This window comes from Meles meles, chromosome 2 (assembly GCF_922984935.1).
Source record: "Meles meles chromosome 2, mMelMel3.1 paternal haplotype, whole genome shotgun sequence".
Lineage (NCBI taxonomy): Eukaryota > Metazoa > Chordata > Mammalia > Carnivora > Mustelidae > Meles > Meles meles.
Window position 1 is genome coordinate 58,223,077 of NC_060067.1, and position 18,261 is coordinate 58,241,337.

The 18,261-nt window shown below is 42.7% G+C and overlaps 1 protein-coding gene across 5 annotated transcripts in view; it reads right to left on the reverse strand.

The window, feature by feature from the left end:
- CC2D2A (coiled-coil and C2 domain containing 2A) overlaps positions 1-18,261 on the reverse strand; it is a 135,245-nt gene that overhangs the window by 49,394 nt on the left and 67,590 nt on the right. For all 5 annotated transcript variants that reach the window (XM_045998083.1, XM_045998084.1, XM_045998081.1 and 2 more), the window contains 3 exons: positions 7,472-7,628; positions 4,542-4,689; positions 1,965-2,103 (listed from right to left, as the gene is read on the reverse strand). In XM_045998083.1, coding sequence (XP_045854039.1) covers positions 1,965-2,103; positions 4,542-4,689; positions 7,472-7,628 — 444 coding nt within the window. The remainder of the gene's footprint in view (positions 1-1,964; positions 2,104-4,541; positions 4,690-7,471; positions 7,629-18,261) is intronic.

Sequence of the window (18,261 nt, forward strand, 5' to 3'; positions counted from 1 at the left end):
GGCTAAGACATATTGTATATTAAAATACAAATATATAAAAGAATAAAACTTTAAAATATATTTAACAAAATATTTTAAAATATTAAAAACATACTTAAGAAAATATTAAAAAATTTTTTTTTAAAGATTTTATTTATTTATTTGACAGACAGAGATCACAAGTAGGCAGAGAGGCAGGCAGAGAGAGAGGAGGAAACAGGCTCCCCGCTGAGCAGGGAGCCCGACGCGGGGCTCGATCCCAAGACCCTGGGATCATGACCTGAGCCGAAGGCAGAGGCTTTAACCCACTGAGCCACCCAGGCGCCCCTATTTTAAAAAATATATTTATGCACACATGTAGATCTGGTCCCAGAATCAGCTGGTCAGCCTCCCTGGTTTAAGGGCCATGCTCTTCTGTCTCTGAACAGCATCTCACGGCCTTGGTCACTGAGTCGAGAGAACCAGAGATGGTTCTGGGCACCAACCCCCCTACACTGGCACCAAAAGGATGGTTTCAGGATACTGCTGAGAGGCTGAGCAGGTGGGGCTGCCCTTTGCCCAGGTGTCTGCTTGCTCGTCTGTGGGGGCTTTGCCAGTGGCACCCTCCTCCTCACTGAAAGAAAGCCAGGGAGCAGAGATTTGCTGGGGCTTTGCATGGGGAAAGGGGATCTCGCTGTGAAAATCCATTAAAAAGAGGCTAGTCAGGAAGACATCCCTGTGTCCCCTCCCTCTAATGGAAAGATAAATAGTTTAAAAGAAAAACACGGAGGCGACACTTGTACTATATTACCACTGACTTAAAGATAGTAATCGAGGGTGCCGGGGAGGCTCAGTCAGTGGACCGTCTTGTCTGCCTTCGGCTCAGGTCATGATCCCGGGGTCCTGGGATCAAGCCCCACATCGGCTTCCTGCTCTGCAGGGACTCTGCTTCTCCCTCTGCCCCTCCTCCCCACTCCTGCTCGCTCTCTCTCCCTCTTGCAAAAATAAATAGATAGTAATTGAAACGTGATTTGAAAACTCTACAAGTCTATGCTCTAGGTAATACGGCCTTTTCTTTCCAATATTTCTTTTATTCACACTAAGAAGTATGTTGGAAGGAGAGGTTCTAAAGATAAACATCAAAATAAACCAAAGCTTGCTTTAAGACTTATCTTAGAAAGTTGAGGGCAGAAATGAACATGTTATCCTGGACCCAGGTCCCCTGCTGATGAATTCACATGAATGAACACGATCACAGAATGTGTTACTGTGGTCACTTTCCAGATCATCCACTTGTTTATTATGTTTTTGTGGCAATTACGAACTTGCGAATAAAAACAGTTGTATTTGCTACCAAGAAAAATCATTTACTGACTAATGTTCCATTTTATGTAGAAATTCAGTGAAGAATTTTGAATGGTATGAGAGACACCAGCAATTTATTTCAGACATACTTAAATGAAACCGAAATGATAATCTAATTAATCATCAAATAGGAGAACAAACATAATCACCATTTCTGAAAACATCCCTACCAGCCTTTCCACGTGGGATGGACTGAGCACGTGCTCTGGAACCAGATCAATTCGGACCCCAGTCCTTACCAGTCACGTGAGCTTGAGGAAGTGACTCTGAGCATCCACACTCAGGTTCCTCTCCATAGGAGGGGCCAAGTAAGACCTCTCTTTAGGGCTATGCAGAAATTAGAGGTAGGAGCAAAAACAACACCACAAGAACAACTGTTACTGATTGCCCACCGATTGCGTGCCCAGCTAAGTGTGTAAATGCAGTAGCATGTGTCCTCACAGTCACACTGTGAGGGCCTCTGAGCCAGACAGGGGCAGAGCCCGACCATAAACCTATCATTCAACCCAGCCCTCATGTTCTTACATGCTATCACATGGGAGATCACCGTGTGAAAGAAAATGTAAGGGCTGAGCCATTTCTATTACAATCACCCCAAGTTGAGAAGTGGGGGTGTCCACACAGTTCTCCTGCCACATTACCGAGATTAGCTGCATCAAAGGGGCATTGTTGGGGTCGTTCGGGTCGAGCTTGGACTCTGCTGCCCACTTGGCCAACTTTTTCAAGTCTGTCAGTCCGGATGTGCCAATAGAGGAGATGGCATCTGCCCTCTTCAAAGCGCTGGGGAAAAAAATGAGTGGCATGAGACAGCCGTGTTCACAGGGTAGTTTGCCTCAGGCCCACAAAGTCCCAGGGACAGCATTGCTTCAGGAGGCTCTTACCGTCTATGGGAGAAAATCAGATCATAAGGAAGGAGTTTTGCTATTTTCCTTCACTTGATGACGGCTCTTAAGCAGGTTATACGGATAACAGAGAAGAGTGAATGGGGGGGACACAATACCCGACACCTGCAAACCACAGATCCAATAAGGATTTATGGTTTAAAATATCCAGGGAACTCGTAGCTCAATAGCAATAAAACAAAGAATCTAATTAAAAAATGGGCAGAGGACCAACAGACATTTGTCCAAAGAAGACATGCAGATGGCCAGCAGGGACTTGACAAGGTGCTCAATCACCATCACTCCCTACCAGGGAAATGCAAACCCAAACCACAGTGAGATATCACCTCACACCTCTTAGAATGGCCATCATCAAAGAGATAGGAGGTAACAAGTACTGGTGAGGAAGTGGAGAAAAGGGAATCCTCGTGCACTATTGGGGGGAATGTAAATTGGTGCAAACACTGGAGGTTCCTCAAGAAATTAAAAGTAGAACATCCACATGTTTCAGTAATTCCACTTCTGGGTATATATCTGAAGGACACAAAGTCACTATCGTGGAGAGGTATCTGCATCCCCATATTTATTACAGCATTATTTATAAGAGCCAAGACATGGCAACTTGACTGTCCATCAGCGGAAGAAGGGATAAAGAAAATGTGGTATGGATATGCAATGGAATATTACCCAGCCATAAAGAAGAAGGTATCCTGTCATCTGCAACAACATGGATGGAGCTTGAGGGCATCATGCTAAGTGAAATAAGTCAGACAGAGCAAGGCAGATATTGTAGAATCTTACTTATATATGGAATTAAAAATGAAACAAAACTCATGGAAACAGAGAACAGATTGGTGGTTGCCAGGGATAGGGTAGGGGAAGGGGAATGGGCAAAGGGGGGTCAAAAGGTCCAAAGTTCTGGTTATACGATCAATAATTTTGGGAGGGCTAATGTACAGCATGGTGACCATAGTTAACAATACTTTACATTTAAAAGTAAAAAAAAAAAAAAAAAAGTTCCTGAGAGGGTAGATCTGAAAAGTTCTCATGGCAAGGAAAACAAAATTTGTCACTGCGTGTGGTGACCGATATGAAGTAGACTTATTTGGATGATTATTATTTCACAGTATATACATTAATCAAATCTCTATATTGTATGTCTTAAACTTATACAATGTCTTGTGTCAGTTCCATCTCAAGAAAACCAAGTACGATGTGGCCCATCCCTAGAGTCCTGGGATCCAGGCCAGATTGGCCTCCAGTGCCTCAGTTCCCACACAACTGGGGACCACTGGTAGCCGGGGCTCGAATAAACACACAAGTGATTTAAGCACCATCTTTGGACATGCCTGAGTTGCCAGGAGGCCAACGGTTGCCAGCAACAGTGAGCTGCGGCTTTGTTAGCAGCACTGCATCTTGGTACCCATCCTGGGCTCGCTCGACCCCCTCTCCTGAGTTGCTGGAGCTCTCTCATCCACAGTGCGAAACTCAGTGGGATGAATCCATCGGCTGCGCTTATACTCCAAGGCCTCCCCTGGATGTGGCTGCCAATCTCGTGACTGAGACAGTGTGGAGGAGCATTCCTTGTGCTCATCCCAGGAACACAGGCATCAGAATCAGGATGGAGAGGGCATAAAGGGAACAAAACAAGCCCCACTCTATTTTCATGTGTGTTGTAAATGACAGCTTGTGAACTGAAAAGTGTCTTCTTGACGATGAGAAGTCTTTTTGTTTTAGAGTGCAGGCACCTGAGGCCTAGAATAGTGAAAGGTTAACTCAAGACACATCTGTTGGGGAGGACGGAAGCAAGAATTGAGCCTAGGCCACCTGGTTCCCATGGTCCAGGCCTCCTGGGCAGGCACCCGCCATGAGGAGGTAGGGACTGCCAAAGGGGGAAATGGCGGAGACCCAGAGTGCCCTTTCTTCTGTTCTGGGTTGGAAACTAAGGAGCTAGCAATCAAGGAAGAGATCTGACCGTAGAGACTTTTATAATAACCAGAAGGTTCTACAACTGTCCTCATTCACATTGAGGGCCATGTATGTATGCACAACTGTATGCTGTGTACTTCCCCGTCTATAAAATGGGGCCAGAAATCCTTCACAGAGTTACTGGAGAGATTAAATAAGGCAAAGTGCTTTGTGCTGTTTCTGACACTCCTGAACATCTAATACTTACTAGGCAATTAATATTTTAATTCTTACCTCAAGAACAATAAAAAACCCTGAAAATCCTGACACAGGAGAATAAAAGGAAAGGTGACATTGCAAGGTTCCCCCCACCATGTCATGAATACAAACGCTGGCATTACTCATCCATTTACTCTAGACACCCGTTACCTTCTAAATCCGATGTTCTGCTGTGACAGTGGGGGAATTAAAGGGATCCCATTTTCTCCAATGGCCCAGGCCACACTGTTGGACACCTTCCCCGAGGTCATTAGAATCAGTTGATTACTACCATCTGCTTCAAATGAGAAGGGCACTCCTAGGGAAACACCAGATTACACAGACGTTGTTGAGAAAAAGGGAATGAGTCCAGCCCTGGTAGGAAAGCAGACAGTAGACAAATGGGCTGGCAGGATGGAACAGAATTCCAGTCAGCATCACTGAACTTCTTCAGGCAGTGACGCTCGGAATTGGCCGTTTGGTTCTAGCTCTGACAGCAGCTTGTAGACCTTATATAATGAATGAGGCATGGTGAGTGGGACCATCTGTGTGTCTATTCTGGTTCTGCCACTTAACAGCTGTGTGGCCATAAACAGATTGCTTAACTTCTCCAAGCCTTCGTTTCTTTATGTGTGAAATAAGGATAAAAATAGTACTTCCTAAGAAAGACGATTATGAAGACCTCCATTCATTCACTCAGTGAACAAATACGTATTTGGCTCCTCCTTCATGCCAGGCACTATTCTAGGTACTGCCGATCGCAGTAAAGAAGCAAAACGGATGAGAATCCCTGTTCTCAAGGAGTTTCTATTGCAACAGGAGGCAGGCAATAAATAAGAGGAACGTGCGGTATGTTAGAGAGGGATAAATGTGGAGGAAAAGCCATAAATTAGGGAGCATATATAGAAAACATGCATTTTGGGAGGGTGGGGAAGGGCTGAACTTTTAGACAGGTTGGCGGAGGAGGCTTCATGAGAGGGGACTTTTGCTCCTGAAGCAAAGGAGGAAGGGAGACATGCTGATTGTTGGGAAAGAGCATTTCTGGCGGAAGGAACAAGTTCAAGTGCCTAAGGGTGTGCCTGAGTGAGGAGCCACATGTCAAGTGTGACCATCCTTGCAGAGCACTTAGAGCCTGGAAGACAGTGGCCACTCCACAGACCTCAGCTACGTGCAAGCTACTGGGCACAGTGAGCCTCACTTACTTATCTGGCCTCTACCGATTGGAAATTCATGATAAAAAGTCTTGGGGCAGGTTGTTTAATCCACTAAAGGAAGGAAAGGTTTTTCAAGCACTAAATATAGTGACTGCATGTTGTGCAGTTTCAGTTAATATTAGTAGCCCAAAACAGAACCACTATGACGCTGTAATAGCATCTCTGTATTTTTCAAAGATCTTCCCTTAAAACTGAATTTCCACTTTAATCTTCAAAATAACCCTAAAAGACATGAAAGGAGGTCTCCTTAGATTCATTTTATGAATGAAGATGATGATATTCAAAGAGATTACATAATTACTAGGGTCCCACAATTTATCAGTGTGAGAGCTGGAACTAAAGCCTAGGTCTCCAGACATGTAGGTTGGTGACTGGATTTGAGCCTCAAAGAATTCTTGCAGATACATTTCCAGATATGAACTTACAATAAAAAAATCACTAGACACACAAGGAAACAAGCCATCAAGAATAAGGGGCAACAAAATCAAACCAATAAGCAGATAGGTATTGGAATGATTACATACAGAATGTTTGAACTATGTGTATGTGTTTTTAAAAATAAAGGAAGTAATGACTGGATAAAAGAAATGAAATGATTGAGAGTTGGAGGAAAAGACAAATGTTATCAGAACTGATCAGACAGATTGGAAAAGAACTAAATAGAATTTCTAGAGGTGAAAATGCAATAATTAAAATGAAAAACTCAGTGATGAGTTTCAATGATTAGACACAGCCAAAGAGTGAATTCATGACTTGGAAGACACATTTAAAGAAGTTTCACGGAATATAGTAGTGAAAGAAAAAGATAGCAAGGTATATTATAGAGGTTAAGAAAATGGTGGGCAGAGAAGGTACATCATATATCTAATCACAATTATGGGGATAAGAGAGAAGATATTAATTAATAATATCCCTATTATAATGATTTAAGTTTTTCAAATTTTCAGTTTTATGAATAATACCGTGATGTACATGTTTTATGCACAAAGCTTTGTCCTTGTTTTAAATTATTTTCTTACAAAAGATTCCTAGAAGAAAAATTAAGGTGTCAAAGGCATTTTAAAGGTCTTTATTCACATTGCCAAACTACTTTGTACTTGTCTAGTTATATGAATTTATTGGCCACCAACAGTATACAAAAAAAAATAATTTGCAAAAAATTGCATATCATCATTTTAATTTGTATTTCTGAAAGGAATCTTATAATTATCTGGTTGTGTGAAAATGAAAAAAACAACAACAACAAACCAGGTTCAAAACTGACAGTAAAATCATGAGCCACTAAGAATAATTAGCTTTCCCCCTATGACCCTGCAATTGCACTGCTGGGTATTTACCCCAAAGATACAGATGGAGTGAAAAGAAGAGCCATCTGTACCCCAATGTTTATAGCAGCAATGGCCATGGTCGCCAAACTGTGGAAAGAACCAAGATGCCCTTCAACGGACGAATGGATAAGGAAGATGTGGTACATATACACGATGGAGTATTATGCCTCCATCAGAAAGGATGAATACCCAACTTTTGTAGCAACATCGGGACTGGAAGAGATTATGCTGAGTGAAATAAGTCAAGCAGAGAGAGTCAAGTATCATACGGTTTCACTTATTTGTGGAGCATAACAAAGAACACGGAGGACATGGGGAGATGGAGAGGAGAGGGAGTTGAGGGAAACTGGAAGGGGAGATGAACCATGAGAGACCGTGGACTCTGAAAAACAACCTGAGGGTTTTGAAGGGGCGAGGGGTGGGAGGTTGGGGAACCAGGTGGTGGGTAATAGGGAGGGCGCGTATTGCATGGAGCACTGGGTGTGGTGCAAAAACAATGAATACTGTTATGCTGAAAATAAACAAACAAACAAACAAAAGAATAATTAGCTTTCCTTACCACTTCCAACTCCCTCGTGGTCCAGAGTCACATGCTGGTTACTACTAAACTCCACTTCTTCAATGGGAGCCCTGCCAGTGACAACGGTAGTTTCAGGAATAGGCAGAAACACTTCTGCTAGCAAAGTGGTACCTGTGTGTCCAACTGTTTCATATACCTGAAATTGAGGAAGAAAAACAGTCAAAGAAAAACAACAGGAGTGTGCTCACTCCCAGATATTTAATCCATTTGTTGATCACTGTTCTAGCCCAGAGCATCCATGTCAGAGTAGAAAAGTTGAGTTGTGTTATTATGGTTCCCATGGAGACTAAGTTACACCCTATTAGTGGCCAAGTTGTTGACATCCTGTTCTCTTGTCTGCTCTACTATCCTGGGGTGGAGAGGTTAATCATAGGAGCAGGCTATCACAACTGTTTCCATTTCAAACCAATAGGTTATCTGGAGAATGGGCTTCCTTTTTTTCCTGGTTTGTGTTATTTCTCAGGAAAAGAAATGCCATCAGGTGGAATGGGTAAGATAAAATGGGCATGCCACTAGGTGATTTATTATTTACACCTCAAAGTCAATAGGAGAAATATCATACCTAGAAATACTCTAGAGCATCAGGTTCAAATCTACTATTTAGTAAATCTCCCAAAATTCTTTCCTTCAAGAGCTAATTTAATTTGTTGACTGCTGAAACCCTACCAGCTCCTTCTCAGACTTTCTCCCAAGAGGGAGCCAACTGGACCAACTGCAACTCTACTTACTGTGGCGTGTCTCATTTTAATGCCATCACCATGAAAGGATCCGTTGCCAAGGCAACCATAGATTATGTACGTACAATGCAGCTCAATAGGAACTTCGCTCCATTGGATCAAAATGTCACTTGTACCCTTGGATCATTTCACTTTTGTGGTAAGAAGATGATAGTTCTGCTGGTTTCTTTCCTGTGTTTTATTCTTTCCCTCCGAGAGGTCTCTGGCTAGTACACATTTCTCCAAAGTGCTGACTTTGCTCATTTATTTTTACTAATTAAATATTCATATTTTTCTTCTTGTGCAATAGAGTCCCCCTCTGATTAATACTTTCCTCTTACCTCTGGGATGCACAAAGAAGACACTACAGATCCTCTATCCCCCCAACTCTCCCCTACAGGGCATATGATATTAATTCTTTTTTTTTTTTTTTAGATTATTTATTTATTCATTTGACAGAGAGAGAGATCACAAGTAGGCAGATAGGCAGGCAGAGAGAGAGGGGGAAGCAGGCTCCCTGCTGAGCAGACAGCCCAATGTGGGGCTCGATCCCAGGACCCTGAGATTATGACCGGAGCCAAAGGCAGCGGCTTAACCCACTGAGCCAGCCAGGTGCCCCATGATATTAATTCTTTTTCAAGGATGAGGATGAGGCTGAATTTGTGCTAGGCTGCCATCCTGGCCTCGTCTCCCTGCATCCATCAGCTCGCATTTGCCAGATGGCTGGCTGAGCTTGGAGGGGCTACTGGGGCAAAGACAAAGACATGACAACTGAACTCAGGACCCTCGACTTAATATCACTGTGAGCTATTCTAACAGGTTGTGTGCACTGAGAGACCTGTGATTGTTGGGGCCCACTCGTGCTGAGTGGCCAAGTCCACCTAATTCAGGGCTCAGCAAGAAGCCCATTGAGTATGCCACATTCTCCAAATTCATCTTTATCACCTTTATCATTAAAAAAAAATGTGATATTTTGGTCTCTATTAAAAAACACCTTTTATAGAAAATGTCAAATACATAATCCTAGAAGAACAATACAGCATGAACCCATCACCTGGCTTCAAATACCATTAGCTTATGGTTTCCATCTCTACTTTCATGTTTTCCCCTCTCCACCAATATTTGGAACCCAGACATCATTCCATCTGTAAATATTTCAGTATATGTCTCTAAAAGACAAGGATATAAAAAATCATAGCTATAATAGCATTATTGCAATAATTCCTTCATAATGTCAAATATCAGTAAGTTTTAAATTTCCTTCAGAGTCTCAAAAAATTACTATAAAACTTTGAATCAGGATCAAAATATATTCTGCACAGTGTGAATGATTGATAAGTCCCTCAAGCCTCTATTGATTTGTAGGTAACACCCCTCCCTTTTCATAAGTTTTAAATTTTTAAATTTTTCTGTATTTTTATTGGTTTAGAGCTCTAATGGGAAAAGGAATGCCATTTACTGCTTGTCCCAAACTCCCATAGGAGACTCTGGATTTATAATCTCACAGAACTTAAAGAACATAAGCAGATTATTTTTTCTTGCACAGAAGACCTTGGCTGACCGTGTTAAATTATTACAAGCATGAAGTTTCAGCCTGAGAAAATGGTATGTTTTCGTTCCTTTTTAAAATTTTTTATTTTTTGCCAACATTTTAATTGAGACATTCATTTGTATGCAGCCCAGTACGGGCTCTTGGTCTGGTATTTTGTTCAGTCTTTCACACATTCCTATGAAGGATGGTTTGTGGTGAAGATTAAGCTAGATAACAGACCCAACAATTCTGGATGATGGATTTGAGACTCCAAAAGGAGAAACTCCTCCAGCCACTCACTTGGTAATTCAAAAAGCTGGGATTTGAATCTATAACTGTTTCACTTCAAAACTCATACACTTTTTTGCTATGACTTCCTTATGGGCTAGGGACAATCTGAAAGGCAAGCAAACAATTAAGAATTCTTTTAAAGTCAGAGCTATGATCCAGAAAATGTAATTTGTTTGACAAACTGGTGGGAAATAATGATTGAACGAATATTTAGAATCTGAATTTTAAAAAAACTACAAAAAATGGAAGTACTATAAAAACAGTGTCTAGGGGCGCCTGGGTGATTCAGTTAGTTAAGGGTCTGACTCTTGATCTCAGCTCAGGTCTTGATCTCAGGGTTATGGGTTCACACTCCATGTTGGACTCCACAATGGGCATGGAGCCTACTTTAAAAACAAACAAACAAACAAACAAACAAACAAACAAACAAAAAACAAGCAAAAAAAAAAAAGAGCAATGTCTATAATCAAAACTTAAAGGATCACCTCAGCATATGCAATCATGATCAAGAGACTGCTGAGCTATTCCTGTCTCAGACTGACTTCTTGGTTGCTCAGAATTCTCAAGAGGGTTGCTGCCTCAGCAAGACAGGTGTGTCTCATTCACTCTAGTGCAGGGGCTTTAACTCACTGTAAGGTGCCTATGTGGACTGGGCACCAAGCGAGGCATTCAGAGAGTTGCCGCCTGCACCAATACCCACAGATATGCCACCATCATACCCTGTGTTTCCCCTAAAGAAACACTTATCCACTCTATCGAAATTTCTTGTTAATGCATTGTCGGTCTCACTGGACATGGTGATTCCTGAGGACAAGGTCTTGCTTGATTTCCCTTTGAAAGCCCAGTACTTGCCATCTGAGAATTAATGTATTTAGAAGGAGCATGCTAACTCTTACTAGAAGTAAGGCATTATTGTTGCTGTTATTATTATTGTTGTTATTATTATTATTGTGTAAATTCTACCCTTAATGTTGGGCTCAAACTCTTGACCCTGAGGTCAAGAGTTGCATTCTCCACTGACTGAACCAGTCAGGCACCCCTAGAAATAAGGCGTTAAATGATAAATCCAAGGAATGGTTTTCTTCTCTGAACTGCTACTATCCTGGGTGTAGTATGGCTCTCAGATTTTCTGTCTCATTTTACTCCCTACTTGGCACTCCTCTCACAGCCTGAAGAGGGCAATGTGGGACAGAGCAGCCTTGTGTTACAACAGCTCTGAATCCTGACATTGACACTTGGTAGCTACTATGTGACCTTGGGCATGACATTCCCTGCTTTTTGCTTTCATTGTGAAACGAAGATGTTAAAGCTCTGCAGGAGGGCAGTGGTGAAGCTTTGGGATCTGGGTGAGAAGTCTCCTTCCTATGAACTCAGTAAATATTTATTCTTCCTCTGGGCATACAATCGACAATAAGCACCTGCATTTTTATAGTACTCTGTGGTTTACAAAGCTCTTTCATAAATATAATTACACTTCCCGAATATCTTGTTAAATCTTGCTGGCCAACTGGTTTTAGTAAACTTTATGAAATAAGAATGTCTTTTATTTAAATTAAACTTATAAGATCTGTCTTTTCAAGACACTAATTTTTTTTCAAGGAAGACATTAAGTTGCTGAGGATTTATAGGAATTTTACAGCATATCCTATATTTGTAATGAAATCCTCTATATTTCTGGGTCCCCAAAGGCGACGAGGTGAAAAATTAACTACATTAAGGCTTAAATGCTTTTGAAAAAATCAGGAGCTAATGAAGTCCTGATTCCACTTCAAGTCAAGGGAATAGAAAGCATACCAATAGTTAGAAAATACCATTTATGATGGCAAAGCAAGTTTCAGAAAGGGACATAAATGCAGTATTTAATATTTCATTAAACCTGTGTCCCTGACCTTGCGACTCTCTTACCTTCTACTACTTCAGAATTCCAAAATGTTCCAACACTCAGTGCAGTTAAATAAGTGTGTCAAGTATTTTTAAAAATAAGAACAAATCCAAATATTTTTCATATAGCTTGCATCTCTTTCTATAACATTAGAACCCAGTGTTTGCTTATTTAGCTGTATAAGATAAAGTTTCTATATTACATGGCACCAAAGGCTTTATAAAAACATCTCTCTTAGACTTTAATAATTCATCAAATGCTTTATTGTGGAAGGACCACAGGAGTTGGCTCTGAACTTTTCTGTTTTTGTTTTTATTCCTTGTGGGTATGCCCTGTGTTGGTCATTCTGCTTAGTAATGACCCACAGAGCACACAGTTATTGTAGAAAGGACATTTCTGGAGGACATCAGTGGAAAGGTCCTTGTTCCCAGTTTCTGGAAACACATTCCTGTCTAACGTCAGGAGAGGAACTAAATGCTCTTGGTGCTGAGTTTTTAGGACAGAGGCAATATGAACTCTAGGGGAGTGGAAGGTTTGCTAATTGAAATTACTGTCTCAGAAGATTGTTATCAACTTTTAAAATTTTTAAATTTTATTTTTTTAAAGATTTTTTATTTATTTGAGACACAGAAAGAGACAGAGAGAGAGAGTGTGTGTGTGAGCAAGTACAGGGGGAGGTGCTGAGGGAGAGAGAGAAGCAGACTCCCTGCTGAGCAGAGAGCCCATGAACTTTTTTTAATAAGGAAAAATGGATTCCATCTGAGAAAGCCAAAAAAAAAACAAAAACAAAAACAAAAACAAAAAAAACCAAAAAACCCCCCAAAGTTTCCCCACACTTTCCACTCTCCTCTTTCAAAGTGGCAGCAGTTCCATTTAATGCTAGGGTGCTGTGCTGTTTTCAAAAAATCAGAAAATGGGCACCCTGGGCTTGGTGTTTGTAAACAGCTTTCTGTATAATTAAGTTTAACCTTTTTTTTTTCCCAAGTCAGGGGTTGTCAACCTTAGCACTATTGACATTTTGGGTCGGATGATTCTTCATTGTGGTGAGCTGTTCTGTACGTTGCAGGCTGTTTAGCGACATCTCTGACCTCACCCCATCAGAGGTGCCATTAGCTCCCCACTTGTTATAATCAAAACGTCTCCCGACACTGTCACATGTCCGCTGGGGTGTAAAATTACCTCTGCCTACGAAGCACTGCTCTGAGCAAAACAAGTGCTTATGTGTATGTTTGAAGGTGGAATGCTAAGGGAGAAACATGGTTTACATTCAACTGTTCAAAAGTCTTTCTGTTGTGTAAAGCAAGGCAGCAATGAATTCAGAACAGCAATTAGATCCACTGCTACCAATTTGAGATTATTGTTAAAAAATTTGTTATTGGGGCGCCTGGGTGGCTTATTCAGTTAAGCGTCCTATTGATTTTCACTCAGGTCATGATCTCAGGGTTGTGAGATCGAGTCCCATGTTGGACTCCACGCTGAGCATGGAGCCTGCTTGCAATGCTCCCTCTCCCTCTGCCTCTGCCCTGCTCATGCATGCGTGTGTGTGTGTGTGCACTCTTTCTCCCTTTAAAATAAATCTTAAAAAATAAACATTAAACTTTGATTAACATACTATGCTATATTTGTTTCAGGTGGTGTCCAACACAGTGATCCTACAATTCTGTACATTATGCAATGCTCACTGTGATAGGAGCAGTCATTACCTGTCACCACACAACCTTATTACAATATTATTGACTAAGCTGTATCTTTCATCTCCGTGACTTGTTTATTTCATAACTGGAAGATTGTACCCCTAATGCCCTCTACCTATTTCTTTTAGCCTGCCATACTCCTCCCTTCTGGCAACCACCAGTTTATTCTCTGTATTTAAGAGTTTGCTTCCATTTCTGTTATGTTTTGTTTGTATATTTGTCCAGCTTGGGATGGTTTATGCAATTATGATGGCTTCTCTTTGGAATCTTGTTTGCTTTAGCTCAACCATCTGGGGCACATTTGCCCGCTAACAGTGATTAGAATTGTATAGATAAATGAACCTTAGAAATACAGGGACATTAAGACAGACAAAAAACAGTATTCCGCTGGGAAGTAAAATTTACATCACATGGTTTAAAATGATGATTCTCTAATTTTAAAACAGAAGAGAACAAACCAGAACAATCTCATGGCTTGTACTTGGTAGAGCTAGATTCAGACAATCAGCTATCCTCTCAGCTTGGCTGCTTGTGATGTTCACGGCTGTTAGTCATCTCGTTGTCCCCATTTCCCTCAGGGTTTAATCCAGCCCTTCCTAGTGTTATGCCCACAGACTTCCCTCCTTCACTGAAAAGGTGGAGGGCATCTGAGGGGGACCCTCATACAGCCCTGTCCCTTACCCTCATCCCTTGTCCTCATGCCTGCCCCCAAGGAACTTCCCGTCATGCCTTGACCCCAACCGCCCCAGTATCCTGTGGGCTCTGGTCCCTCTCCCCACCACTTTCCTTTTCATTTTCAGTCACAAATCTTTTCTGCACTGGTTGATTTTCTCATGGTTTAACAGACACACTCAATCAACACCCTAAAGTAAGCCACAGTTCCTATCAAAACCCTGATCCAGGGGCGCCTGGGTGGCTCAGTGGGTTAAGCCTCTGCCTTCAGCTCAGGTCATGATCTCAGGGTTCTGGAATTGAGCCCTGCATCGGGCTCCCTGCTCAGTGGGAGCCTGCTTCCCTCTTTCTCTGCCTGCCTCTCTGCCCACTTGTGATCTCTGTCTGTCAAAAAAATAAAATCTTTTTTTTTTTAAAAAAAACTGGACCTCAGTTACCAGGTCCTCCTGTAACATTTCCCCACTGCAGTCTAACTGCTATGTGGAGACTACATCAGGCTCATCTTTCTGCACCCCCTGCCCGCCACCCCCAGCACAATGTCTATGCGATAAGATACTCATTGGATTGAAGGGACGAACTACCAGTGGATGCAAAATGATGAGTAAGATATGGGAGCAGGTTCTGGGGGCTGGGGGCTGACCCTGCCACCTTCTGGCTGTGTGACATTAGGGCAGGTACTTAAGTTCCCTGAATTTCAGTATATCAGGCACCCTAACACAGGTACTGAGGGACTGCTGTGAAGGTAGAATGAGTTTATACACAAAACATGGTGCCTGCAATATTGTAAATGCTCGGGGACTGTTGCTCTAGGTATTACTAAATAGCTACCCAGCTCAATGTGCTGTGATGCCCGCCATTGTTTTCTAAGACTTCTCCCAAAGCAATTAGCTCTGACAGTGCAGAGATACATCAAATTTTAGACTTTGCTCTTCTTTACTGTTATACCCAACTCATAGGGCGAAAGGTGTGTGAAATTCAGAGTCAGACAGGCTTGGGTTTGAATTCTCCTTTGCCTCTTGACCTGCTCAGTGTTGTAAAGTTACTCAGTATCTCTGAAGCTCATCAGGAGAATAAGAGTATCTACGGTTTTCTTTAGGATAACATCAGACAGTGTTTGTGAAGAACCTAGTGTTACGGTTAGATAAGCAATAAGTGTTATTTCCTAGAGATCTCCATTTTCATGTGCCCCTGTCCAGTCCAAGCCTGCATCTTCTCACCTGTAGATGACCTCACCTGGACCCCTGACCCGTCCTCCCATGGCAGCAGCTGTCCTTCTTCCCTGTTCTCAGCCACCCAGCTCCTCTGTTCTGCTCACTGTAGGACCTCCTGGTATCTGCTCCCCTTGGCTCCCAGGGTCAGCTTTCAACAGTCTGACTCAGCATTATGCAACTGAGTAGATAGAGATGTTTGTGTAAAAACTATGTTTTGGATGAATGTCCACAAAGGACCAGCAGCAACCACAGAAATGAGCTGGCCAAGGGCTCACAAAGACACTTCTCCAAACAGACTGTTCCCCCCACTCTAATAGTGCAGTTCTGCTGATGAGCCAGAGGGATCAGGAGAGGATGTAGGAAGGAACTCGAGTAACTGCCAATTAGGTTCAAAGGAACAATTCCCTATCTCAGTCCACATGCCAGGAACATGAAAGTTCAACAGCATTTACTCATAAGGAAAAATAATATGCTACAAAATGTAATCGCCGCCCCCCCCCCCAGTACAATGGGATCATTGTCAGTTTGGGGGGGTCAGGAAGACAAATGACTGATACAGATGTGAATGATAAGGAAATAAAGGTAGGCATCACAAAACTCTTTTCTTTCCCTCCCTCCTTCCCTTCCTTTCTTAGGGAGAGGGAGAGAGAATCCTAAGCAGGCTCCATGCCCAGTACAGAGCCTGACACAGGGCTCAATCCCATGACATTGAGATCATGACCTGAGCTGAAATCAGGAGTCAGACACTTAACCAACTGAGCCACCCAGGTGCCTCCAAACTATTTTATTTCTAAATCAAACTTCATTCTTGTGAAAGGCCAAACATTTGTTTTGGAAAGACCTCAGAAATGGAGATTTTTAGGACCTTTCTGGAGGGACTCTGGGCCTGCTCCTACTTCCCTGTCCCGAGAGAAGTCCAGCCTCATTCTCGCCTTGGAACCAGTGGGGTGCAACTCTTATCCATTCAGATTCTAAACCATCCAAAGACCCTGGTCATCCAAACAGAAGGGCACAGCCTCCCCCCTCCCCCAGCTCCTTGCTCACGGAATCCCTGGACAGAAAGGCCCCTCTTAATCAGGTCTTAGTGGTCCAGAGAGTAACAGATTTTTAAAATCTCAGCCTATCTGAAATGGGATTGTCTTTGGATCCACAGTGCATTGTAGCTCAGCAATGCAAATAATGGTACGTCTCACAGGGAATAGTGATGAGATGCAACCCAGTCCCTACGATCCCAGAGCCCTCCAGCGTGGCTTTGCTAAGGGGACAGAGGAAGAGGAGCCCTCAGTGTGGTGCAGGCAGTCAGCAGGGGCCCGGAAGAGGCGGGTGGGAAAGGGGGCATGAACCTGACACCCGAGAGCGCAGACAGCTCCAGCTCACCTCCCAGCGCGGGGTGGCACGTGACTCTGGGTGACTCCGCTGCCTCGCTTTCAGACAGCATCACCCCAATTTCACCTTGGTATCCACACAGCATTGTAAACCAAGGGGGAAGCAAGTAGAAACTAAGAGAAATTATTTTCCCACAGATGATCTCCAGAAAGGGAATTCTCAGGCTTTAGGAAAGCCCAGTTTTCCATCAAACCTCCAAATCTGATCCCCTTTCAAATACTACGTTTTATGTCAACAAAAATGTCCTTGCCTTCTCCTCCCGCCCACAGTGAACTTGCAAGGTAACAGCAAAATAAGTTCTATTTTTTTCCAAGTTCCAGTATCCATAGGCACTTTCTTAAACATTAGGGTTTTAAATCAAGAGTCGGACGCGTAACTGACTGAGCCACCCAGGTGAACCTCCTCGACCAGTTTTAATAGGGTTTAATTACTGAGATCTAGATAATGGTTGATGTTCAAAATGTCAGAGAATAGTCACAGCCAAGTGCTAACCAATCAGAAGAGGTGTCAACCATACATGAGAACAAGTTCCTGGAGGCATTAACCTTGTTCATGCACCCTTTAACTGGCCCATTGTGGGAAGGTCCAGGGGATCTTGGAAGTGGGCCAGGGTGGCATTTGGGGAATCCAGTACAGAAGTATTTAAATATTTTAATTTATTTATCTTATTTTTTTAAAAGATTTTATTTATTTATTTGAGAGAGAGAAAGAGCATAAGCAGGTAGAGGGGCAGAAGGAGAGGGACAAGCAGACTCCCTCTCAAGCAGGGACCACAACGTGGGCCTCAATCCCAGGACCCTGGGATCATGACCTGAGCCAAAGGTAGATGCTCAACCAACTGAGCCATCCGCGTACCCCTAAATATTTTTTTTAAAGATTTTATTTATTTATTTGAGAGAGAATGAGTGAGAGAGAGCATGAGAGAGGAGAAGGTCAGAGGGAGAAGCGGACTCCCTAAGGAGCTGGGAGCCCGAAGTGGGACTCAATCCTGGAAGTCCGGGATCATAACCTGAGCCGAAGGCAGTCACTGGTCAACCAACTAAGCCACGCAGGCGCCCCCCCTAAGTATTTTAATAATGATACAGCTGTCGTGTTACCTGCAGATAATGTCAATGACAACCAATAGGTAGTGGCTGCCTCGAGTACAGTGTTGAGAAGGATTCTGAAGTTCTATGTGGGAAGACACGATACATAGTCATCTTGCGAGGGTGGTGGATGGGAGCGAGAAATCTGTGCATAGATGGTGGATGTGGACTACACGGGTGGTGGATGGCAAAGGCATGTGTACCAGATACTTGCAACCCTAGTCAACAGGCCTATTACTATCATAAAAGAGAATTCTGTTAGCATCCTAGGAGAGGATTCAAACAGCAAGCTCGGACACTG